General features: G+C 37.1%; 1 protein-coding gene across 4 annotated transcripts; it reads right to left on the reverse strand.

Moving 5' to 3' along the window:
* Positions 1-27,180, reverse strand: CDC7 (cell division cycle 7). 4 transcript variants are annotated; one of them, XM_047871715.1, is made up of 12 exons: positions 27,076-27,180; positions 26,145-26,339; positions 17,664-17,747; positions 16,088-16,223; positions 12,830-12,923; positions 12,602-12,744; positions 10,737-10,986; positions 10,039-10,134; positions 9,086-9,264; positions 8,150-8,232; positions 5,326-5,475; positions 1-1,766 (listed from the first exon to the last, which is right to left on the reverse strand). In XM_047871715.1, exons 2-12 carry the CDS (start codon positions 26,257-26,259, stop codon positions 1,372-1,374), a joined length of 1,725 nt encoding a protein of 574 aa, XP_047727671.1. In that variant the 5' UTR covers positions 26,260-26,339; positions 27,076-27,180; the 3' UTR covers positions 1-1,371. The 4 variants fall into 4 exon arrangements, with proteins under 4 accessions (XP_047727671.1, XP_047727672.1, XP_047727670.1 ...); XM_047871716.1 differs by having other exon boundaries at positions 26,145-26,322; positions 27,076-27,156; XM_047871714.1 differs by lacking the exon at positions 27,076-27,180 and adding an exon at positions 26,803-26,971.

Raw genomic sequence — 27,180 nt, forward strand, 5'->3', positions numbered from 1 at the left:
TAGAAAAGAATAACTTTATTAAACATACAAATTCAAGAACATTCAAGGTTTTTTTTTTAAAGATTATAGTATGAGAAGAGCGAGTACATCAGTGGTAATGGCTAAACATATGCCATACTTACCAGAGTAGGTAGACACACTGACTTGAATGTACAAAATAACAGAATGTTCTGTATCCATAAGCTGTTTCTATATTCTATCCTTACTAAATGGGAAACTTCTCCGTGGATCCACACACCCAAACTTATTTCCCACAAAGAGTTTGATATGCTGTCACTGATATATATCATTTTGGAATGTAGTAATTCATAAGTCTCTACCTCTGGTCCTCTTCTACTCTGCCCACTTCATTATCTCTCTTCCCAATCTGCCCAAGACTGTAGTAATCAATCTCCTTTGAGCAGGAGCATCTTATTTATAATAGGATATAGAGATCCTGATGGCTCCACTCAGAGGAAAGACTCTCCAATAATATTCTCAAAGCTGTATTCACTTTTCCTTTTAGCAGCTACCTAATTACACCTAGGATGGTGAGAAAAATAAAAGCATTTTGGACTATCAGTCTTCACCTTGGCCCTGCAGCTTTCCTTTAATCAATCCGTGTATGCATGAAGTACCCAACTGTAAACACGTGCAATATTTAACAAAGCACACAGAAACTTTGTGGAAAGCACCATGTTATTTTCAGGGAGAATTTAGGTGTGGGTAGAGAAGGCAAGAAAATCAAGAGTGAAACCATTAATGTGGCAATTCACACAAAAAATACTTTAACAAAATACATTAAAAAATGGATAAACTCAATTTTAAGTGGTATTACCTCCAACATTTTCTCATTAGTTATTTTAGTGTTCATAAAAGGTGTAATATATGCCTCTAGAAGAGGAAATGATCGCCTTTACCTATAGAATGGTTAGAGCACCAACACCAGGTTGAGTTTTCTAAAAGTACACATAGCTCATTGCTTAAAGAAACCAATAAAGTCTTTTGACTCATTTAGTCCCCATTACATCCATTAATTTTAAGATCACATCCATTAATTTTAAGATTTGTACCTCAAACCTCTATGTACTAAGGCTAAAATAGCTTCCTTCTCTGCATATGGCAGTGACAAGTAATTAAGGAAGCTGAAAATCTAGTTCTACTTGGGTAGATCTAACTCAAAGATCATGTAGTTAGCCCTAAGAACTATCCTAGGCATCTTTGATCGTAGTCCGTATTTCAGCATTTGCCAGACAGCAAATACTAAAATTTTAAAATAAATTATTCATCCTGCCCTGGTCTCTAATCAAGAACTTATGGCTATTACAAAAAACTCTTTTTCACCCCATCTCATAATACACAATAGCAAACATTATAAATAAGGAACGATAATCACAAGCTCATATCTTTAAAAAAAGGGTGCAACAAAGCCTCTTCAGCGGTTATTCTTGAAGCTGGATTTAGATCTAGAAGTTTATCAAGCAGGTCATAAGCTTCATCAGGTACCTCATTCCAGCCTGCTAAATTGGTAGTATCTGTATCCAAACCACCCCCACAGCCATTACTGTCTCCTTTATACAATGAATTTCCTGAATGCTGTGCTTCAGGTGTTTGTATAAGGTGAGAAACTTTATGGTCAGTCTTCTCTGAAAATGTTGGGTCACGAGAAGCAGGCCCTTGTACATCGCTTGTTAATTTCAGAGTGTTAGAATCGATACCTCTGAGCTTCTCACAAAGTTTTCTCAAGTCTTGTGCTGGGACTTCTTTGCTACACAATATCGACTTGCCTAAAAAAGAATAAATACATGTACATTATTTGAGTATACCAGAAGCCTCTCTAATGGGAAACATCCATGCCCAATTGTGTGCTTTGGGGATATATTTGCCCTGCATAAGAGCTAGAGTACCACATGCTAATATTTGTGTCTTGTACTACATAGTTGAAGGTCAAATCATAAAGTGGGCGGTGTAAGTAGAAAGCAGTGACTTACTAAGCTATGTAAGGGACTCACTTGACTGTCAACTCCTTCAGCTTCACCATATCCTTCTGTAATCTTTCCTCAGCTGCAGCTCCTGTTCCCTCTCCCCCTTCCTAGCTTTTACATTCCTCTGGCTATATGGTTCCTGTCTTTGCCTAGGATCCCCTGTGCTCCCCCATGTGCTTGGGATACTCCAACTTATATCCTCACTCAGCTTCAGGCCTCTGTAAGGCCTGACACTGACAGAATTGAACATTCTAAACTTGTGTCGCAAACTGAAAATTTCTATTACTTTTGTTAGCCTGTATTGTAACTGTAGAGCTGTCTCCCCTACTAGACTCTGAGCTCTTTGAAGACAGGGTCTATTTTATTTACTTTTGAATCCTCAAAGCCTAGACAATGTCTAGTACATACTAGGTCCTCAATTAATGGTGGCTGGACTGGATAAAAAAGCTTTATTCAGTCTCTCAGGTCATTGTTCAAGTATCACATCCTGACAGATACTTGGGTCCTTGACCGACCCATCTGAAACAGCTGAGCCCTCTTCTCTCCCTTTCTCCTTTTATCTTTCTCAATACTACTCACTTGTCTGACAGATTTGTCTCCCCGGCTAGAATTTAAGTTCTGGAAGAACAGATTCAACAATACTACCTGGGCCACATAAAGTCCCAATAAATGTTTCTGAATGAGTTAATAAGCCAGATCTTAGTTTTTAAAAATATAAATGTCTCTGAAACAATTTCCTGACAGAATTATTCACATATGGGCAAAAATAAGCTAAGCATACAAACAGGCAAAAGTGTATTGTATTTGCCTTATATATTTCCTTATTAAACAGAAATGTGGCTCTAAACAATGGAGTAGCACAGCATACAGATTTCTGGGGTACATGGGTTGTTAAAAAAACAATCTAGCTCTGGATGCTATAAAGTTACTTTTACATGTCCTGATCTAACTACTGGATTGGGTGTTCTAAGGCAGGGAAAGAAGGGAGGAGGAGGTGGCAGGCAGGGAAGAGACCAAGGAAAACAAATGACCAAAAACTAAGTCTGCTCAGGATACAACATGGCAATGCTTTTTTACTCTAAATCTATTTTATCATTCTTATTCTCTCTAGAAAATTATAGGCAGAGGAGAATAGTCATATAGTTTTATTCATTAATTTATAGGCTATGCTGAAGTTACGAAATAATTAACAGTATGTATTACAATATCTCCCTAAGTTATACAACATGCTTAAATTTTTTCACATGATCAAAGGAGGGCTCATTCAGGGAAAATAATACATTCAATCAAAATATTTTGTTACAGACCAAGTGTCAGGCATTTGTTTTAGCTCAAGGTTTTTCTTTTAAATTTTTTGTTAAAATTTTTTTTAATGTTTATTTATTTTTGAGAGACACAGAAGAGACAGAGAATGAGCAGGGGAGGAACAGAGAGAGAGGGAGACACAGAATCTGAAGCAGGTTCCAGGCTCTGAGCTGTCAGCACAGAGCCCAATGTGGGGCTCGACCCACGAACTGTGAGATAGTGACCTGAGCCAAAGTCAGTTGCTTAACTACTGAGCCACCCAGGCGCCCTTCATTTGAATTTGATATAACGAGTCCTTGATGACAATCCACAGTGGGGCCAGGTCTAGGTGTGGAGGACAGTGAGGCACGTTATACACAAGAGAAGTACAAGTACTCTCACTGCTAATCCCAAGCAAGTCACTTCTTTGGGTCATAAAGGAGAACACAAAGGTGACTACTGAAGTTTTGAGTCCTTCTGTATTCAGCCCAAAGTTCTAGTAGATTTGACTGAAACAGCTGCAGAAGTCATACTAATAAACCAAGACAAAAACTAAGTGGCATTATTAGTTTCTGAGAACAAACATTATGATGATAAATCTTTAAAAGCCTAGGCCTGCTATCATGACACTTGCCCTTAAATGCTTTTGCATCGCTTGTTGTGCTTCCATTGTTAGTCCTCATTATAACTTTGACTACAGATAAGGGAGAGTTAAGCTCTTCAACAAAATGTTTTGATGTCCATTCTCTGATAAACTTCCTAAACTTCTCATGAAGTTTTTCAACACTAGACGAAAAGTTTTCTCAATCAGTTGAGAGTAAACATATGTAAGAATACAATTTCCAAGGTATCAATCCATCTTGCTTTCCATTTATGGTCATTTTCCCTTTGTGTATGTGTATTATTTCAACCTATTATCCTTTGATAACATGTTCTTATACTAGGTGCAAGAAAGTGAGAAGTTGTGGATTGACTTTGCTGAAGAAACACTTTTTGGTAAGCCTCCATCACGGAGCTTTCTTCATAACCACCACCAAGCTTTTCTGATGGATTAGACCATAGCAATGGTGTCTAAGTAAGGGGCAATCATTTTTGCAGTGGTTCTTAGAAGTAGTTCTTGGTTAAAATCACTTGTTTTTCCAAACTAACAAGCCTAGGCCCTTCCTATGTATCATATTTTCCTGAATCTTATTTCCCAGGAAGGAGTAGAGTGAGATAGGCATATGTATTTAAGTTCTTTAGATAATTCTGATATGGACCCGATTAAGACCTACTGATCCTGGAGCTGGGCACAAGGGCAGCCCAGCTACTTACGAAGTGGGTTGTTTGAAATTTTGTCCCACAGGGGTATTCTATATTGTGTGGTACAATCACAGCCACCCACTTTGGAAAATATTAACTATAACTGTGCATGGAGAATAAAAACAAGGTGAACATGTGAGTTAAAGTCATTGGCCAGAACAATGTTGAGAGAATTCACAGGTGCCCCATGAAGTCTTAAAAAGTATAAGAACTTGTGTAACTAAGGAGGTGACTTCCCACAACATATTATCTATATGCTTAAAATAATACTCCATCAGCAAAGGTGTTCTGCACATTTCTCTTCCTTGCTCCCCTAACCCTAAGGAACCTAACAACCCACATTTTATTATCTTCCCTACTGAGTCCTTATTATTCTGTCTCATAATTAACTGTTTACTTGTTAGTATAAACTGAGATCAATTAAGGCAAGCCCAAGAACACCTGATGCTTAATAAACATATAATAAACTAAAACATATACTATTAGAAATATTTATGTAATAAAGTCAAACCATAACTACAGGGAGTTAAGATTTTATTCCTTATCCTTTTAAGATTATAAAGTTGAACTTTAAAATATTTAAATAGCACTTTGTGCTTGCTGAGATTAAATGATTATATAGAAGAAAAATGGATAAATTATTTTCTTACACAATGCTATTAGTTTTCAAGCAACAGAGAAATTTTCTACATAACATCAGAGAATTTCTTAATAATTTGATTTATAGGAAATTAAAAAAGGCATTTCTTTTGTTCTATAATATAAAACTGCTTACCAAAAGTTTTAGCTGCTTGGATAGTTTCCCTGGATCCACGAATTGTCATAATTTGAGCCAAAGCAGTTAAATCATCACTTGCTTTATAAAATGGATACCGCCCACTAAGCAAAGAAAGGAATATGACACCTGCAGACCACATGTCAATTGCTGTAACAGAAAACAAACTTTAAAAAAAATTCCATATCTATAACTTTATCATCAGTAGTCAATTTACATCATTGTTACATCCATAGTTCTCAACCTTTGCTATGCAAATCTTGAGCCTTAAAAAACATTCTGATGTCCAGGCCCAATCCCTCAGAGATTCTGACTTAATTATGGAGTAGGGCTTAGGCATCAGAATTTTTTAAGTTCCTCAGATGCTTAGAGTGTAATACCATGATTGAGAAACCGTAGTCTAACATCCTTAATACAAAATACAATATTTTCTTTCTTGAGCAACATGTTGGTAAGTTTAAAAGGACATTTCATCATTATAAAACACTAAGTAGATATGTACTTTGTAAGATCAAAAGAAATCCAAAAATAGCTATGTGGAAAAATCTGGATGTTCCTCAAGAATTATGCACCATAGTGAAAGTGACTTATTTTAGTGAAAAGTATTGAATATTAGAAGCTTTTCTTCAGCCAGGTTCTTACCCTAACTTCTGCTATACAATCTTTAATCTCTAGAATTCTGACAGTTAACATTAAGACTAGCACAGGTTCATGTTAAACTAATTTTTCTTTTAGGGACATCTCTCCTAACTGCTGACCCCCCAGTATCACCAAGTTACTTGCTCTCCATTACCTTGGCCATTGTATCACCTGCCTTTCTTTGTTCCCTCTGTAGCTCTGCCTGCTCCTTCAACATTTTCCCCACCCCTTAAGGCTGAGGTTCCCCACAGTTCCAACCTCTTCCCTGGACTGACCCCATCTACTTCACAGCTTCAACCATCTTTTATATACTGATGACATTTAACTGTATTTCCAGCCTAAACTTCCCTAAGTTTGACTTTTACTCTGTTGGACATCTCTATCTTGGTGTCCCCACCAATATCTCAAGCCAATTATGCCTCAATCCACCTTATCTTTCCCTGTAAACCAGTTACTTCTTTATTCTCCCCCTTGGCTACTGATACCCATTCAAGTCCCCCAAGCTAGAAATCTGATAAACATCCTGGGTGCCTTTTCCTTCACCACCCCACACCCAAATCTCACATCCAGTTATCCAATAAGTTCTGCCTTTCCTTTACCTTTCTTTTCATTCCTATTACTAGTGCCCTCATTCAGGCTTTCATCATCTCTCACCTGGACCACAGCAGGCCCCAACTCTCCAAAACCTATGCTGTCTGCATACCTGCCAGAATAATGCAGTTAAAACATAATTATCAGGGCATCAGGGTGGCTCAGCTGGTTAAGCATCTGACTCTTGATATCAGCTCAGGTCATGATCTTGCAGTTTGTGGGATCAAGCCCTGTGTCAGGCTCTGAGCTGACAGCATGGAGCCTGCCTGGGATTCCTTCTCCCCCTCTATGCCCCTCCCTTGTTCTTGTGCACGTGTGCTCTCTCTCTCTCTCTCAAAAATAAGTAAGTAAGGGACACCTGGGTGGCTGACACCGGCTCAAGTCATGATCTCACAGTTTGTGGGTTCAAGCCCAACAATGGGCTCTGTGCTGACAGCTCAGAGTCTAGAGCCTGCTTCCGATTCTGTGTCTCCCTCTCTCTATGCCCCTCCTCCCACTCATGCTCTGTCTCTCTCTCTCTCTCAAAAATAAATAAACATTAAAAAATAAACTTAAAAAACATAATTATTACCATCTCTTTCCCTTGAATAACTTCCCAACACCTATAGGATACAGTCCAAGCTGTTTAACATGTGTGATCTGACTTGCCTACCTATTATCAGGTTTATTTCTCACCATTCCTTCACTTCCATCTTACATTCTAGCAACACTAAACTTGTTTCCTATTGACTAGACTAGACCATGCTGTTTCTTCAGATTCTCTGCTCATGCATCAATGCCAACCACCTACTCCAATTTAAGTTCTCTTCTCAGTGGTTTTCTCTTCAATGAACTTCCTTCCATATTCCCTTCAAAAAGGAATAAATATCCCTAAAATACCTCATATAAAGATTTACAATCATGCTCAACAGGTTACAATTATTTGAGAGTATAAGAAGATAATTTTTTTTTTTTTGGTATCATTAGCAAGTACAGAATACACACAATGGACGAATGCATTTCTTTCAAGTCCATTATCTAGGGGAATGGCAGGATTCATTTACTCAATGAGATTTTTCCTGGGTTCTGGCTTCATGACAACTTTGGTAGATTCTAGATTTTTTTCCTTTTTCAAAACTCTTTAACTCTTTAATTCTACTGTAGTATTTTCACAATAACAAAAAATAATTTCAATCAAATACACAATCTTATGTGCAGTGCAGCACAGAAGACTTTTGGGGGGTACTGGGCAAACAGATAAAACGCTGCAAGTCTTAAGTTAGCAAAGACTACTAAACACAATTTTTCCTCTACAAATATGACATTAACAAAATTCGTAGCAAAATCATCTTGTAAATAGATAAGCAAGATGCCTTGTACAGGAAAAAGTCTGTTACAAGAAAAAAACAAAAAAAAAGCAAAAACAAACCCAACACTAGGAGTAGAAATTTTCAATAGCATTATCTCAAAAATGGGACTGCCACACTGCTAGAACTACTTACATAACTTATTAAAAGCAGAAAAACTTAATATTAGTAAAACATAAAGGTCATAAAATAAAATATACCTGGGATAACCAATTCTTATTGGGTTCTGTATTTCTAGTGCAACATACCTGTGGTTTGATTGGGGCACTTTGTCAAAACCTCTGGTGCTCTGAATCCTGGTGTACCTGCCCTAGGGGCAACCTGTTGTCGCCTTATGATGACGAAATAAGAGTTTTCTAGTTATGTTAAAGTTTAATTATTTAAGACCAAAAAGTAACATTTATCTATTTATTTCACAATAAGTTCTGCCTTGATATCTATATAAATAAAAGTTATTTATAAAGCAAATCATAATCTAGTGTGATGAAAATCCTAAATTCTGCTTCCTACTGGTCCCTCCCCCACTCCCCACCCCTCAAGTTACCAGGCCTTATTCCAGAAAAATTTTAAGGTAACTTCCAGGTGTAAAAGGAGGTAGCAGATTATAAGAACCGTAAGAGAAAAGTAAAATACACCAGAATTGAATGCAATAGAATTCAGAGGCATAAAAATCACTTCTGTTTGGAGTGATATTAGAAAATTCATTTGACATACTTATTGACTTATATACTTAAGTTAATCAGGAAAGGCTCAAGAAAGCTCATGCAAGTTTTGAAAGAAAGGGAGGAATTTATGAGACTAAGAGTAGGAGGTGGGAGTGAGAGAGACACCCTATTATTTGGTTCTGATTATTCTACACAGGCAGGAATAAGGTAACAAAAGATTAAATCAGCAAGTAAAATGTGCAAATCCAAGGTTCCAAAGAAACCATCCCCGCCCCCACCAAAATTACTTGCATACAAGAGCAAATGTGTTTTCCAATGAGCAATTCATGTCAAAGAACACTAGATGACAACAGTTATCATTTGCTCATCATCGTACCTCTCCACATTAGTGTCTGCGTAGTTCACAGAACCGTGTTGTTCTCTTCCTTGCACTAAATCAATTGCCCACCAAATCAATGCAATTTCTAATCATGTCTGGCAGCATGCTGATGATTTGGTAGCAGCATTAAATCACATTACCTTGAAAGGCAAATGCTGCAAACTTTATCTGTTGCATAGCAGTCACAGGTCAGGCTAGCTGGGCAAGAACTGGCAGTTTTCCTCATCACACCACTAGTCATAACTTTTGTAGAAATAGGCTTCTTTTTTGTTGCTAACTTTCTAGATAGTACATCCACAGTCTTTGACTGCTTCATAAGCTGTAAAAGAAAAGTCGCATTTCCTATTTCTGTGATATTTAACCTAATGCCTTCAAATGCTAGCATGGTAAAACGTAACAGTAGAAACCTAACTTTTAAAAGTGCTGAATGTGCTGTTGGATTGTAAGTAAACAGTTGTCTATTAAAGTATTTAAAATCTTTTTAGTTTTCTTCTGTGGAATAAATGTATTAAAATTTACTAATCAGTCCTCAATTGGAAAATATGTGACTTATACTTTATTAGAATTTTTCCTGATAGGTTACACAAGTATAACAGTTACGTTCTAGTGTCTAACTCCATTTCAGAACTGTAAACTGCACAATTACATTGGCTAAAATCAGTTTTAATTTGTTGCTTATGCTATCTAGCTGTTATAGGATATCGTAAGTCAATTTAAAACCGTTTAATATTGATGACAATTTTGTAAACTTTATAAACATCTTTACACCATCAACTGTGTGTCAGAAATGTGTTAGTTATTAGGAGCTCACATCCTAGTAATGACAGAAAAGGCCTTAATGTTCTAAATGTTCCTTTAGAAAACAGCAACAACAGTCAGCTAACCAAAAATGATGAAAAATTCCACCAGAAAAGTTCAGGAAAAAAACTGGAGAAAATAAAAGTGTTGACAAGATGCTCAAAGCAGTAATACCTTCTGCCACAGCAAAACTCTACTTTTAAAAACGGAGTAATAATAAATGCTAGTCTACCAATCCCTAAATTCTCTTCAGTGTACTGACTGATGATTTGCACTATTAAGCTACATTACTTACTTTCACTGCAGGGCTCTCATGTGAAATGGAGCTGTGTATATTGAAATTTCTTTCTCCAAAAACAGAGCGCTGGACAGAAAGGCCTACAGATCCCTCCTACAATACCAACAAAAACAAGGAAAATAAGGATTATATCTGTAACACTTTCTGCCAGCTGTACTCTGCCAGTTTTGAAAGAGTTAAGTGACATGAAACAAAAACCGCTGCATCCAAGTCATTCTCAGGCACCAAAACACTTCTGTGAAAGGAGAAAATAGTCTAGACAGAACTCTTAACACCCATATAACTGTTACCATAATCCACAAATATATATAACTAAAAAATTTAAAAACCACCTGCATGGATGTTACATTTTGCTGTGCAGCTAAAATGGAGATAGACACTTCAGAATTTTTCCCCTATAACTAATGTTTTCTTTAAAAAAGGATAATTAATCTGAACTTTATAACATGCAGGGAAAAATTATTTTCCATTTTTGTTACATAATGTAACATTATAGAGACATTATAAATCTACCAAGTAATTTGTTTTGAAACGACCTATTATAAATCTTAGTGGAATCTAATCAATTGAATATGTAACAAATGTAAAAACAAACTTTTTAATTGCAAGTATTATCCTGGTATTATATCTCCCTCTGTTGGATAAAGAAGTACATTTCTAAAACCGTATTAATACTTAAATAAAAGAGGTAGAACCTTTCCATCTTTTCCTTGTTTAATCTGACTTTGTGCATTTGTATAGGGCCTTTTCACGGTCTTCATGGTAGGCTGCTGATCGAGCTCCTTAGGTGCTGCTGGGCCACTCAAGGAAATCTTGTTTCCTGTGATTATATGGGATTTATTTTGTGAACAACTCTCCTGTTGAGCTTCAGAATGGACAAGTTTGAGAAGCTCTATTTTGGTATCATGGGTTCCTTGGGCCAAACCAAAGTCTACCAATGCATACCTAAGAAACAAAAGCAAGCATTTTTACTTCTTTGTAACAACTAAAGCATAGTAACATCATAAAATGCCCTAATCATATTTACACAAAAAGTATAATTCTTTAGGGGATTAAGAATTTATAACATTCTTGGGGCACCTGCTCAGTTGATTGAGTGTCCAACTCTTGATTTCAGCTCAGGTCATGATCTCCCCATTCATGAGTTTAAGCCCTGCATCAGGCTCAGTGCTGCCTGCAGGGAGCCTACTTGGGATTCTCTTTCCCGCTCTCTCTCTGCCCCTCCCCCCCACACTCTCTCTCTCCATAAATAAACGTTTAAAAAAAAACAATTTATAACACTCTTGAAAAAAGACAAGAAAAATGAGTTTATAGCCAAGGTAATGATATAAAAGCTAACTAGGCTTGAAAATTAAGGAATGATACATCCCATACACACACAAAAATCTTTCTCCCTTTTCTCCAATGGCCTGTGCTGACGAGACAGACAAGGACTGCAGGATATAAGCCCAATTCTTTGTTCTCTTATGATGGTTAAGATGGCATCACAGTAGATACTTTTTAATTAACAAGCTTAAAAGAAAAATTAACTAAAATCATGGGTTTAGGGGCGCCTGGGTGGCTCAGGTTGGTTAAGCGCCTGCCTCTTGATTTTGCCTCAGGTCATAATCTCATGATCTGTGGGTCTGAGCTGCATATCGGGCTCCCTGCTGCTTGGGATTCTCTCTCTCTCCCTCTCCTCTCTGCCCCTCCACCATTCTTGCTCTCTCTCTCAAAAAATAAACTTAAGAGAAAAAAATAAAATAAAACCACAGGCTTAAAACTTGATTCAATTAAAGAAAATTAAAGAGAAAAGTCAGAAGTGTAAAATCCAAGAAGTTATAGTTCTATACCTCCTACCACTCTCAGTAGGATCCATCATGTAATAAACAGTATTTAAGCCAGGTTTTCAGCTTTACAACACCTCTATCAGTATAAAAAACATATATGTATATAAACATATACAATACAAACTTACATAATAACAGAACTTCAGTGTTGAAACAGGAAATTGGCTATCATGTGCTCTAATTCCCTCATGAAGCCCAGAGATAAGAGAAATGTGAAAGTTAAAAAGGCCTGTACCGTTTTTTGTTTTGTTTTGTTTTGTGTTGTTTTTCAATGTTTATTTATTTTTCAGACAGAGAGAGACAGAGCATGAACGGGGGAGGAGCAGAGAGAGAGGGAGACACAGAATCGGAAACAGGCTCCAGGCTCTGAGCCATCAGCCCAGAGCCTGACACGGGGCTCGAACTCACGGACCGCGAGATCGTGACCTGGCTGAAGTCGGACGCTTAACCGACTGCGCCACCCAGACACCCCAAAAGGCCTATACCGTTTTTAAGTTTATTTTAGCGAAGTGCTATTTCCACTGAACCATGGTGTATCTAATAATGGACACTGCTTTACTAATATAATTTTATCTTTTGTTTCACTGTATTTCCATTCTCCAACCACAATGAAAATTTAAAACAAAAAAATCTGTGCATGGCTGTTATAGTATGTTCTCTATCTCCCAGGTGAACCCCATAGCACAAATTCATTCAAGTGTAAATATCTTCTAGTAACTTTTCATACTTACTTTTTTAGGCGCCTATTATATAAAAAATTGCTGGGTTTAACATCACGGTGAACAATACCAAACTGATGAATGCGTTTCAAAGCTCTGAACAGATTAAACATATATTCCCGTACTTCTTGAAAAGAAAGAGAATTCAAAATGTCCTAAAATAAAGTTATGAATAAGATCATAAAATTGCTTTCAATTAAATATTTAGCCAATAAAAAGTCAGTAAGTATTAAAACCTACCAAAAAGGACTCATGCTCCAGATACGGCATAGCAATAACCACATGATCATTTTTCCTAAAGCAGTATTTAACTCCCATGACATTGTCTTGCCCCCTAGTGGAAAAATGCATAATGAACTTTAAGGGAAAGGTCAAATGAAATGAAACCTTATGCTAAGTTTCTTTAAAAATGCAACTTTAGCTATGCGTAAAATGCTGGAAAACTACTTAAAACTACGCTCTTGTATGACAGTATACATGTTTAACTGACTTGTACAAAAATAGCACCATTTATGAGGTTAGTATAGTAATTCAAACATGAGATCATTAGTTTTAATTGGGGAAGTAACAGAATGAGAAGGACAAGATGAAAAACAATAATGAATTAATAAGCCTTTGTAGCAGATAAAATGGCAACAGTAATGAGTAAGTTAATTAAAAAATAATAGCTAACATTTATTGAGCATTCACTATATTTGCCAAGCTTTGATCTAAGTAAGCAGTTTACATCTATTAACTAATTCACTTAATCCTCACAACAGCCCTATGAGGAAAGTGCTATTATTTCCTCCCCCCCTTTTTTTACAATTAAGGAAATTAAGGCACAGAGAGGTTAAGGAACTTCCCCCCAAGTTAAGGAACTTAACTAAACTAGTAAGTCATGGAGCCAGGATCTGAATCCACACAGCTTGCTCTAGGTCTTATGCTCTTAACTACTATGCTATACTGCATCATAAAAGATGAAGAAATTAACTTTACATGGTTTTGAGTCAGTAGAACAACATGGATACCACCTAAAAATGTAGAGAGATCAGGAAAAGAAGCATCAAAAACGAAGACCTCCCTCTTTTTGATAAAAAGTTCTAGATACAGAACTAAATCTTATGTGAGAAGTGAGAGGTCAGTGACAGTGCTTGTGGAGAAGTGATACCTAAAGCTGTGAAAATGATTAGAGAGAAGAGCAAATGAGCCTTGGAAAATTGCCAAGTTGGAGGGCAAAATAAGGAAAAAGGGGCAGAGAGCCCAGAAAGGGATGTCACCCAGATGAGGAGTTTTAAAAGAAGTAGTCATCAGTATGAAGGTCATAGAGAATAAGGACTGAGGGAAGGCTTTTAGTTTGGCAAAGAGGAATTAACTGGTAATTTTTCTGAGAATAATTTAAGTGGAAAGGAAGAGGCCAAACAGGACTTAAGAAGGGAAAATAAGATACACTGGAAGTAGAACACACAATTTGCCTAAAATATCTGGCAAAGAAAAGAAGAAAAACCAGTGTGGGAGCTAGAAAGGAAGCAAGATCAGATAAAGACTTTTTTTTAGCATGAACTTTTTTTGAAGTACCTGGAATAGAAAAGTGGTAGAGAAAAATATTTAAAACAGGGAAAAAGGAACAATTTTATTCAAGGGAGTAGAATGTATGTAATTATGCCTTACAGAGGCCATCTCATTCTTTTGTCTTCTCTAATAAACATAGGGGCAAAACAAAGAAATAGGATTGTCCATTCACTCAATAAATATTTACTGGGCATGGTTATTTGGCAGACAGTATGTTAGATATTAGGGATGGGAAGGTGAATTAAACTTAACATGATTTCTGCCCTCATGGAGTTTACTATCTAATGAACAGTAACAGATAATAAACAAGACAACAAAGGACAGATTATGAGGGTTTTGAAAGAGATCAAAAGGTGCTGTGACAATAACAAACAGGTGAATCTAATTTAATTCAGATGACATCTTTGAAGCTTGCTCAGATCAGAAAGATCAGTCCGCAAAAACTGGGAGAGGACTTAGTGACCAGGGAACCGTAATGGGTAGTGACCCTGACATGAGAAAGCTCGAGACAAATCTGAGGGAACTAAAGTGACTAGAGCACAGAGAGGGAGGTGGGAAGAGTGCATGATATAAGGTTGGATTTTTTTTTTTTCAAAGAATACTGGGAAACCACTGAAGGATTTTAAGAGGGGGAAATAACAGTATACAATTTATATTACATACATACAAATTTTTATATTTCAAAGATTACTCTAGCTGTTCTGTGACCATGGGATTCAGGGGGAAAGAGAAGAAGCAGGCTATTGTAGTAATCTAGGTTTGGTCTGAGGTAGTGGTTGAGAAAATAGGTATGAATGGGTTTTTAGATATATTTTGGAGGCAAAAATAGCCAGGACTTGATGATGGAGGCTGAGATGAGCAGATGAAAACAGGCTGTTGTAGTAGGCGTTTTTGTGGGGGTTTTGGCAGGCAAAGGAGTATTAAAATTTAATTTTCAGCACATTAGGTTTGAGATAATTATTAGGTACTCAAGTAGAAATGTCAAATCAGTAGGTGGGTATATACAAATCTGCAGGTAAGAGGTCTGAGGCAAGATATACACTTATGGGAATCACTATCATACACTTAAAGCCACATGGAAATTCATGATACTACCCAGGGAAGAGTACAGAGCAAGAGAGCCTAGGATAAGGCACCAAGAAACTCCAACATTTAGATGTCACGTAGAAGAGGAAGAACTGGCAAAAGATATTGACAATGAAAGGCCAAATAAAGCAGGAAGAAAACAAGAAGTATGTGACAGTATAGAAGTCAAAAGACATTGGTTCAAATCAATTATGTTAAACTCTGCCTAGGGTTCATGTGAACAGAAAAAGAAACTGGCAAGATGGAAGTCACAGTGGACTCTTATCTAAAGTGGTTTCAGTTTAGTATAGAGAAAAGTAGACACACGGTGAGAGTAGTGAAGGTAGGGTATGGAAGTGAAAATAGTACGTATAGATCATTTTTGAGAGGTCTGGCTGGGAAGAGCAGCAAAGAAATGATGAAACAGCTGGAAGAGGGATGGCAGTACAGGGGGATAAGAAATACTAGATCATGTATGTTTGGTGATAGGAATGACCTAGAAGAGAAAGACCAATGGGAAAGTCATGCCAGATGATTCTGCTGTTCAAAATAAAATATGAGATGGGGCTGTCAATAGCTGGGGAGATGTGAAATAGGAGTTCCCTACATTTTAAAAAAATATCTAGACCACCGTTTGACTTGGCAGGAAGATTAGAAAAAGAAGTGGTCAGAGAACAGGAAGTCAAGCTGAGCCTCAAGGATAATCCATTCTAAAAATATAAATTTAATTAACCATCCCAACATTAGAGGGGGAAAGTGCTACCAAACTGCAGACTCCTGACTGAAAAATATATTGAATTCACGGACAATCTAACCACCCCTGTTAGATATCCGCTTAAAAATCTTAAATACACAGGCAGTTCAGTTAAAGATAATGCATACCCAGCCACTGTTAGGCACTGAAGTTCAGCTGCAATTCTTATAGGATGACTTGTTGGAATTAAATGTTTCAGAGCTATTTTCTCTTCAGGTCCTACTTGTAACTGTGCTGTGGCCAAATAAACAGAGCTAAAAGTGCCTGTAAAACAATGTATTCAATTTTTCAATATTTGGTTTTTAAAAATGTTAATGAAACAATGCTAAAATAGATCCTAAAACTGGAGCCCATGAAATTATCCTAATCTATCATTAATATGTTTAAAGATATTATACATGAAAAGCAAAAACATCTAAAAATAGGACTTTCAATTTTTAATAAATTCTTAACTGTCTTCAATTCTTTAGGGGATATATTAATTTACAAAAGCTCTACAGTAAATCTGCCTGGGTTAGCATAAAATATTTCCATGGTCATGATCCATTCTAGCAAGTATTTTTCTATAGTATTGTCATTTGAAATTACTTCCTTTAGAGTTGGATACAGGTCTGTTAGAAGTAGACTTGTTAATAGTCTTGGGGGGAAAAAAACTACAAAACCACCTGGGCTTTTAAATTTAGCATTAAACTAAATAGAAAAAATAAAAGAGCTGGTGGTCAGTTAGATTTGAGAAAAGTGAGTTAAAACAAATTGATAAATTTCTTTACTACAAAAATTTCCAAAGCTAGAGCTTTGTGTGCTTTGTGTGTTTAAGTACCTCACAAATAACCAAAAGGGAGCCACACATACTACATTTTCCAAACTTATTTAGCCTTAGAACACCCTTCTCCCCTCCCCCTCTCCGGGAATAGCTATTAATGTTAGGAGGACAGCAGTGTTTTCCAGAGCAAAATTTTTGAACACTAAGTCAGTGTTCAAAAAAGGTAAAGATGTAAAGATCTGCTTCTTACATCCCAAAACATCTCACCTTCTAATTTTTTTGCCCAATGACCTAGGCTTCTTTGTGTTTGACACTTCTCATTGTGAAAAGCAAACAATGAAGTAAATATGGAAGCTTTTTTGTTTTTAACTACGTAGGCATTTCCTAACATAGCCACCAAAACCTTTTATTATCTTTTACCTTCTCATTCACTTCACATCTGATAAATTCACCCTTCATTTAATCAACAAGACTGCCAGTCTCTCAATGACATTTATGTCGATACTGACCATCTTATAAATATTGTTACCACTTGATTTCCATCATTTTGTCACCTTAGATTTCTCTGTTTCAACATACAGTTCTACCTGACTACAACAGAGAAAGAAAAAGGAGGACTTTCCTTGATCAAATTCCTCCACATGAATCTTAAATTCTTCATTTTCAATAATTATCCTTAACAATACATTAGTGTATCAACACTTTTAACGGTATAACAGCATAAAGATTAAAATAGGACTATTCATTTTACTGTAAATATTTATTCTTTCATTCTTTCCAGGGGAAAAAGAAAACCTGATGTCATAATTAGTAATATGACCATGATCTTATTATTTTAAAAAGTATATACTTTTCAAAAGGAAATAGTAATGAAAATCAAGATTATACAAAGCAAAACATAAGGGAAAAAAACTTATAAATAAAGTAGATCTCTAAGTTACCTTCTCCAATTTTGTCCTTAATCTTAAACAGATTACCAAGCTGTGGTACAGCTTCATAAAGCTTCTCAATATCTTTTTTAACACCTATCAAGGAAAAAGAATTTATAGTTATAATTAATGAAAGTATATTTTATACTTTAAGTTAAAAAACCTCAATGAAATAAATTCTAAAATGTAATTAAAAAGTTAAAAAGTAGCTATAATAAACTTTAAATTCATGACAAAAATATTTAAAACCCTGTTAAATTGCTGTAACACACTTCTTGAAAAAACATAAAACTGTTAAGTCCCAGAATCACACACATCAAATTTCTATTACTCAGAATTATATTAACAGATACACTGTCACTGCATAGAGTACAACACAACAAAGAAGCTTAATTTAAAAAATAACTAAACAATTTGTGCTGTGATCACTAGATGGCATGACAAGGACACAATGTAATCTTCTTGAAAACTATTTCTCTTCCCAAAAGATACAAAATCTTACAAGCTTGGGAAAGTTTTATATATTGAGTATTCACAGTGTACCCTCAGAGAGAAATTCTACCAAAGCTCTCAAGAATGTTAAAAATATTTTTTAAAAAACAACTATCCCAATTATCAATAGTATCCTTTATCCTTGAGACGAGATAAGATAAACTGCTACTTTTAAATACATATAAACTCTTTACAAAAATATACATGGTTAAAATAAGAAAGGCAGTATTACCAAATGTGATAAACTACTGGATATAAAAGAAAACTACATACTTAAGAGTTATTGGATTTTATTACAGTATCTAAGACAAACATCAGCTACTTTTTAAGTTATAATAGTAATAATGTAAATAATGTATATAACGGTTTAAGACATTTTCAAACCACTTTCACATGTATTATCTTTTCAGATCTTCACAACAGCACTGGGATACTGGCAAAACAGGAATTATCCTGATTTTCAGATAAGAAAACCCTATTTAGGAAAGTGAAATTATGTGTCCTTTTAACAAACAACTGTGTTTTAAAAAGTGCTCAGGGTCCTCTGGGTGGTCCAGTTGGTAGGGTGTCTGACTCTCAATTTCGGCTCAGGTCATGGTCGTGCAGTTCATGGGATTGAGCCCCGAATTGGGCTCCATGCTGACACTGGGGAGCCTGCTTGGGACTCTCTCTGTCTCCCTCTCTTTCTGCCCCTCCCCCACTCTTTCTTTCAAAATAAATAAATTTTTTAAAAATGCTCAGCGATGGGAATGTTAAAAAAAAATTAACAAATTTGGTGCAACTCCTGTTCTCTAAGAGTTTAGTCTAGTGGAAAAGTCAGGTGTTAAAAGCTCTGAATACAAGACAGTAACTATAATAATACAAGAATGAGAATGCATATGTTACTAGATATAAGGAAGGGGAGGGGAATGAACACAGCAAGCTCCAGGTGACAATTAAGCTGTGTTTTGAAGCACTCACCAAGTAGAAAAAGTGGATGAAGGCATTTTACGAAGAAGGAACTATGTACACAAAGGCATGGAAAAAGAAAAAGGCATGGATTATTTTATCCAAGGGGAGAGGTCGGTGAGGGAGGTAATGAAATTCAATGTGGCTGAAGAAGGGAGAGGGAAAGAATGCAATTGAAAGCCATGGAAAACTTTTAAGCAGGAAGATGACAAGTAGAGGATGAATTTGAGGGGGAAGAAGAACATTAAGAGCTGGAAACTAACAAGCCAAGATCTAGTCCAAGAAGATCTAGTATTCTTTCCACTGTATCAATCCATCTAAGGAAATGGGAAGAACTTACTTTCCCATCTACTTCATGGGGAACTGGAGAAGCTTCATGGGTTTCAATACACGAGGCAATACTAGAACGGTAATTATGAGTAACAGTTTTGGAGATGAGAGGACTAAATTAAAATCCTGGCTATTATTTACCAGACTAGGTACGACTTTCCTTGAGCACACAGCTTATTACATTGAGCCTTAGTCTCCCCAACCACAGAAAAGGGGTAATAACTGTACCCATGCCACTGAGATACTGTGAGGATTAAATTAAATAATATACATTAAGAAGTTTTTAACACAATGCCTGACACATAGCAAATATTAAATAAAAGTGGTAATTCTTACTGTTGTAGTTATTAACATTATTTCTTTAGCACTTTTGCTTTACCCTTTACTTGAAATCTTTTTCCCTTATTATTTCATGTGGCTGGCTCAAAGGTCAGTTCTTCTCTGATATCCTATTTAAAACAGCATTCCTCTCATTACCCTGTTTATTGTCTTTGGAGTGCTTGTCCACTATAAAATCATCCTGTTTATTTGTTTGCTCTCTGCCTCTTCCCACTAGAACATAAGCTCCACCAGTACAGTTCCCTGTGTGCATAATTCACCACAGTACACTCAGCTCCTAGTTAGAACAGTGCCTGGTATGCTTGTTCAGTGAATGAATTATTACTATCATTATGGGCATTCAGAGATAGCTGAAGGGGAAAAAAGCAAAAGTTTAGACGTTACAAAAGAGTGAAGAAGTCAAGACAGTAGCAGCTACCTCACTATACGCTAACACACTACTTCACTCTAGAAACCAAAACCAAAGCCAGGGGGAAAAAGCCAGCCTCTAGCAGTCACTCTTGCCATAGTCGATTATAATCTTTCTTAATGGGTGTCAATTCCAACCAGCTTCAAATTCCGGTGTCACAGGAAAGGCACCATGAAAGGGTAATAAAAATGATATATTCAATTTTATATTACATGTCCCTGATTCTGAAACACAATTTTAAAAACTCTGAAATTGGGATGCAACTTACAATTATTGTCAGCCAGTATCAATACTTACAGAACAGGTATCAGTGACTTGACGAAAATCTAAGAAATCATAAAAGAGCATTCACATTTAACCCTTTAAGAGCAAACGGTTGTAGGTAAAAGTGGTAAAGGTGATGAAGCAGAATCAAATGTAGGCCAGCTCCACATAATTGGGCTCTTATGAGTGCATTAACAAATGGTAATTAAAAAATGAACTCTTCGGGGCGCCTGGGTGGCGCAGTCGGTTAAGCGTTCAACTTCAGCCAGGTCACGATCTCGCGGTCCGTGAGTTCGAGCCCCGCACTGGGCTCTGGGCTGATGGCTCAGAGCCTGGAGCCTGCTTCCGATTCTGTGTCTCCCTCTCTCTCTGCCCCTCCCCCATTCATGCTCTGTCTCTCTCTGTCCCAAAAATAAATAAAAAACATTGGAAAAAAAATTAAAAAAAAAAAATGAACTCTTCAAAGAAATTCTGCATCATTAACGTATAGAGAACATTATGAGGGGGAAAATGGGGTGTCAATGTGACTATACTCAAAGTGACTCAGAAAAGAAAGATGTTAAATATTTAATTTCCTTTTTAATTATGTACCTGAGATATACAATTATTTGTCTAATTACATCCAAAAGAACTCTTTCAAAAAGTATAAAATAAAAAATTCTAGGTGATAAGAAAGCACTGTGTCATAGTATAACTGGCAGCATTTCTGAGCAGCAGATAAAATGGGGTTATCTAACAATCAATGGTATTTAGGGGCACCTGGGTGGCTCAGTCAGTTAAGCATCTGACTCTTGATTTCAGTTCAGGTCATGATCTCACGATTCATGAGTTCAAGCCCTGCATCTTGGGCTTGGGATTCTCTCCCTCCCTCTGTTTCTCCCCTATTTGTGCCCTCTCTCTCTCAAAATAAATAAACTAACTTAAAAAAAAATTTTTTTTTTAATCAATGGTATTTATATACAATGAAATGTGAAGAACCCTATTTGTAGTCTCTTTACTACAAAATGTATTGAAGTGTTTGTGTGGATGTTTTGTTGTGTGTGTGTATATATGAGAATACTAAAAGCTCTGTAGTCATATGATACAGAGTTGTGCTGTCTTCTAGTTTCATGTAACTAAATTTATTTTTTAAGGATTTTATTATTATTATTATAGTAAATGTTTATTTTTGAGAGAGTGCACATGCGCAAGCAGGGAGGGACAGAAAGAGAGGGAGGAAGGATCTGAAGCAGGCTCTGCACTGAGAATGGAGAGTCCAATGCAGGGCTCAAACTCAGGAACTGTGAGATCATGACCTGAGCAGAAGCTGGACGCTTATCCGACTGAGCCACCCAGGTGCCCCTTAAATTTATAAATTAAAATTTTTAAAAATTAAAAATTTCCTGTCGTATTAGCTATAGGTGACAACATAGAAACATTTCCATTATTACAGAAGGTACTATTGGGTGCTGAAATAGAAGAAAGCCCAGATTCAACTCCTATCATTAAACCACATTAATACTCATTTTCTTAACCTGAAAATCAAAGGGGTTATATTAGATGAATTTTCCTTTGAGTTCTATGTTTTGGAACTTCCCTTTGTATTAGCATGAGCTGGCAGTCAGTAATAGAGACACTGGTTAACTATTAGAAATCACCAGAGAGGAAATACATGTAATAAGGAACTACTGTAATACACAAGCCACGTGAAGGACTATGTAAGCTCAAGGTGTTTTCATGCCACTACTAACTTGCTAGGCACTTACGTATTTTTACAAAACTCAAAATATGTTTATATTAGTTTCCTGTCACTACAGAACAACTCTGACATTTTCAAACAACAGTAAAACTTTCTGACAACCAAACTGAATGCAAAATCCTCATTTCTGAAGGAGATGAGAGTAAATAGCAAAAGAGAACATTAATGTTAAATGACAGAAAACACTACTAAAGGCAGAGACGAGAATGAATATATACTTTGAGCATCAGGGGGAAGATCCTGAAAAGTCTACAAGCCAAAAACATTTACATGCCTATACTTTATTTCTTCTTTAAAGTTTATTTATTTTGAGAGAGTATGTGCCAGTGGGAGAGGGGCAGAGAGGGAGTGAGAGGGAATCCCAAGCAGGTCTCTGTGCTGCCAGAGCCAAAATAGAGTCAGATGCTTAACCAGCTGAACCACCCAGGCACCCCTAAATGCCTATACTTTAGACATGAAGGTCTAAGCTTCCATTTTGAAATTTTAAGGAAAAATATTTTTCCTGCTACATAACATATCCAAGTGGCTTTAATACTATGCTCTCAACTTTCATCATTGCTGGCCTGTACCATCTATTCGTAACATAGTACCCGGAGTGATCCTGAGAAAGCTAAGTCACCATGTCACTATTGCTCAAACCTAGTAAGAGTTTCACAGCTTGCTTCATATAAAGGTGAAGCAACTACCTCCTCTCCTCATACCTCTCTTTGCCATCACTCCCATCACTCTCCAGCCTCCAGTGACAAGGACCTGGACAAGGCCTTGCTATTCCTAAATGCTAGGCACACTCCCATCTCAGGGCCTTCTCCCTTGCTGTTTCCTCTGCCTGGCATGCTCTCCCCCATATATCTATGTAGCTTATCACTTTACCACCTTCAAGTCTTAGTTCAAATGTTACCACACTGAAGTCTTCTCTGGCCAATTACACTTCTTTTTTTTTTTTTTTTTAATTTTTTTTTTTTCCAACGTTTATTTATTTTTGGGACAGAGAGAGACAGAGCATGAACGGGCGAGGGGCAGAGAGAGAGGGAGACACAGAATCGGAAACGGGCTCCAGGCTCTGAGCCATCAGCCCAGAGCCCGACGCGGGGTTCGAACTCACGGACCGCGAGATCGTGACCTGGCTGAAGTCGGACGCTTAACCGACTGCGCCACCCAGGCGCCCCCAAATACACTTCTTAAAAATCACAATCTCCTACTCCAACACTTCCTATCTCCACTTCCCTTCTATATTTTCTTCACAATACTAACCACCTTTGAACATATTATTTCTTTTATCATCTATCTTTCCAGTAGATTGAGGGCATTGATTTTTGTCTATTTTATGCACTGATTTATTCCAGCACCTAGAAAAGTAATTGCACATAATATTTAATATTCATCATATAAACAAAATGTTTTCAATTACTTACAGTGGAGTAAAACTGCCACTCTAGGAATATATGTGACGCTTATTCTGAAGCTTTGTGTACTGACTTACATCTCTTAAGCTAGGAAGATCATATAATTTAGCCCAAACTTAGGCACTCTTGAGTGAAAGGGGACACTAATAACAATTACAATGTGACAACAGGCATAAACTGGATCTGTCCCACACAAATCATACTATAACCCATTTTAGTAGCAAGAACTAAGAGCATCCATATAACACATCACAAGCGCAACTTATAGTATAGTTCAACAATACAGAGGAAAGTAAACATGAGATACAATATTATGCCCAGTATTTTGTTCACTGTGGCATTTTTCTTAATAGGAAAAAATGGAAAACAATCTAAAGGTTTACTAAAAAGGGTAATTAAATAAATTGTAGCATACTATGCAATGAAACATTAGCCAGTCAACTTAAACCAAGCTGTAGATAATTTACATAAGAAATGTTCAAGTTACATATTGCTAAGTAAAAAATAAAGACTAGAAATAAGTTGGTTATGATCCTAATTTAGTTTTGTTTGTTTGAAATGTATCTCGTTATGCACAGGATGACTAAAGGACTGTAACAGAAGGTCAACGGGGCAATATTTGTATAATAATGTATAAAATTTAGACGTTATTTCCTTATTTGAGTTTTCTACACTTTTTAAATTTTCATCAATAATCACATACACTTTTTATCAAAAAAAAAAAAAGAGCTACAAAAGCTGACATATCCTAAAACAAAGGGCCATGTTATTCGTCCATTACACTAAGTATTTTACTTTATATCCTTGCCTTAAACCATTCATTCATGTATTTTTAAGCACCTACTCTGTGCTGGATACTATTAGGTTCTGGGAATACAAAGATATCCAAAAAGGTCCTACCATTCAAAAGTTATTCCATCAAGAGAAAGTGAATCATATTAGCTCATGAGACAGTTATGGGCCTGGATATCATTAGCTTTACTCCTTACTGAAGTTATTGTTTATATAACCTTAGCTTTTACTAAGCATCATATTAAAAATAAGTATGAATAAGATTTCAGCATGTTTTATGAGTTATTAAAGGTACTGCTTATAAGGTTCAATGTTCTGTTACAAAAAAGTCACAAAACTTTAGAAATTTAGACTATAATTCACTTTACTCTTTATTTCCCAGATTTTCAGAATATTAGAATAGTAGCTTTCACCTGAACATAATGCTAAAGCCATGTCGGATTCATCTGTTCATACACTCTGCCTAAAGCACAAGATACACCAGGAGCTATAGGAGATACTGCCTTCAAGGAGCTTACAGTATAAATGAAAAGACAAAATACACAGAGTGCTAAAAGATACAAGAAGGTTAACACAATGACTGTTGTTATTGTATTATGGGTCCAATGACACAGGAGAAAGCTGAATTGTGAAGAACAGGACAAATGGAAGAGGGACAGCAACCATGAAACTGGATGAAGTGGCATTTTAAGATTATTCTAGTAGCAGTGTACCAAATGAACTGGAGGATGGAAAAGAAGTGAAAGCAGGCAGTTTAGGTAAGAAACTTCATTGTAATTCAGGAGCATGGTGTAAGAGAACAGATTACTGTGGTGGAAGTAGGAATAAGAAGCAATGCCATACATATTAAAAAAGAAGTAAGATAAAGTTGGATAATTTCTTATGAGAAGCAAATATAAATCATTAAGTCGAAGACAACTCTAGAGTTTTTAAGCACAGGCAACTGGAACAACTGGGACATTAGAAAGGGTACTCATTTTGACACCAAAGAAGAGTTTAAGTTTTAGTCAGAAAGCAAAAGCATGTGATATCATTTTTCTAGAGTGTTGTTAAGGTCTGTTTTGTAGTGGATAAATAGATCTCGTGGATAGAAGGTCAAAATTAGTATCTTCTGGACAAGCAAAACATGCTTAAAACAAAGATGGAAAAGAAGATTTAGCTATCTTTTAGGAAAAAGGAAATGGTCACCTGGAACTCCTCTATTTAACAAATATTTATTAAATGCCTATTATATCCCAGGCACTGCTAGAGCAGGAATGAAGGTGCACACATTTTAGTGTATAAGATCAGGTACTGTTTGACCCTCTCCTCACTTCAGGGTCTGGGTTAAGGTCAAACAACACTGAGATGTACACTGAGATACAGTGCTTTTGTACTGCTACATATATTTCATTATTTATTTGTCAGTGAATTCTGCTTTTCAATACTTCAAGTGAAAATTCCTCCATCGTCGACTTCTAAATCCAAGTTTAATGCAATATGAAGACAGATAAGAACAGAGATCTGGGAGAAGAAATTCTAGTTTGGGTATCAACAAACTGTTCTTGGATAACCACCAATGTTTAGACTCTAGCAACTTCTGTAAAATGACATGGATGGATTACAATCCTTCTAAAATGCAATCCAACCCTAAATCTAGACCTCAGGAAGCTTTACTGATATGTAAAACACTCCCATGTAAACATACAACTCACTTTACCATTCGGGAAGTTCCTTTTAAAAAAAATAACCGAAATCACAGAATTGTTGCCTGCACATCCTTGGAATTAAACACATACCTGGTAGTTTAAAATTCTGCTCATGTTTTTTTAACGAGCCATCCGCCTGAACCTGGTCACGCTGGGGAGAAAAAGCCATTGGTTCATCCATCTGAATCCCCAAAGATGCCTCCATCACAAAACAACTGGGATGCAAAATGCCAGCTAAGGGGTCATGTCCACCGGGGGAGCAAAGCAGCTGTGAAAATTAGAAAACTGGAGAAGATGAGAAGTTTAAATCACTCACTGAACCAAGCAGTAAAAAAACGCCAGTCCCCACAGGGGCAGATATTTAAAAGCGCACCGTATGTCTAAATCCCCAAAGGGGGTAAAACTGTGGGCCATTTCTAAGGATTACAATTACTTCCCTTTTACCTTACAGCAACACAGGCGGGGGGGGGGGGGGGGGGGGGGCGAGGGGAAAATGTTCTAGTCAGGGGAGCCGCCTCGGCGGCCGGCGACCGGCGGTGGAGCGAAGGGTGGTGGCGGTAACTGGGGCGGCAGCGCGACGGGACACAAGCCAGCTGGAGAATAGGGGAGCAGGGGCGGGTACGGTAGGCCTTATGGGGAGAGCGGTTTGACCTGAGGGAAATTAAGGAGGAATGAGTACTGAAAAGGAGGGACAGGAGGTTCGCTCAAGGCCCCATGCAAGTTGATGGAGAACTGATCCGATACTAGCCATCAGCGGAGGGGAGAGAAAGAGGGAATGAATGGGATCCTTCTGGGAGCACCGGCCGCGAGCTCAGCGGGGAAGGACCTTCCTCCTTCAGACCCGAGACCCAACGGGATGCTTAGTGCGCAGGCGCATGACTTTCCCGCCGTGGGTCAGCGGGATCCGAACAAGGGGTGGGAGGATGGGTTACTGCGCTGAGACAAGACCGAAGTCACGATCCAGAATTCGTTTCTAGTCCCTCAGAATCCCGCGCCATGGAACAAACCGTCGGAAACTCACAGTTTAAGGGAATACGACTTCTGTGGCTCCCCAGCTGCCTGGGTCGCCGCTGCCAAGAGATCCCCACCTAGCGACTCTGCCAAAAGCGCCTGCGCAACACTTCCC

Source organism: Prionailurus viverrinus, chromosome C1 (assembly GCF_022837055.1).
Source record: "Prionailurus viverrinus isolate Anna chromosome C1, UM_Priviv_1.0, whole genome shotgun sequence".
NCBI classification, from domain to species: domain Eukaryota; kingdom Metazoa; phylum Chordata; class Mammalia; order Carnivora; family Felidae; genus Prionailurus; species Prionailurus viverrinus.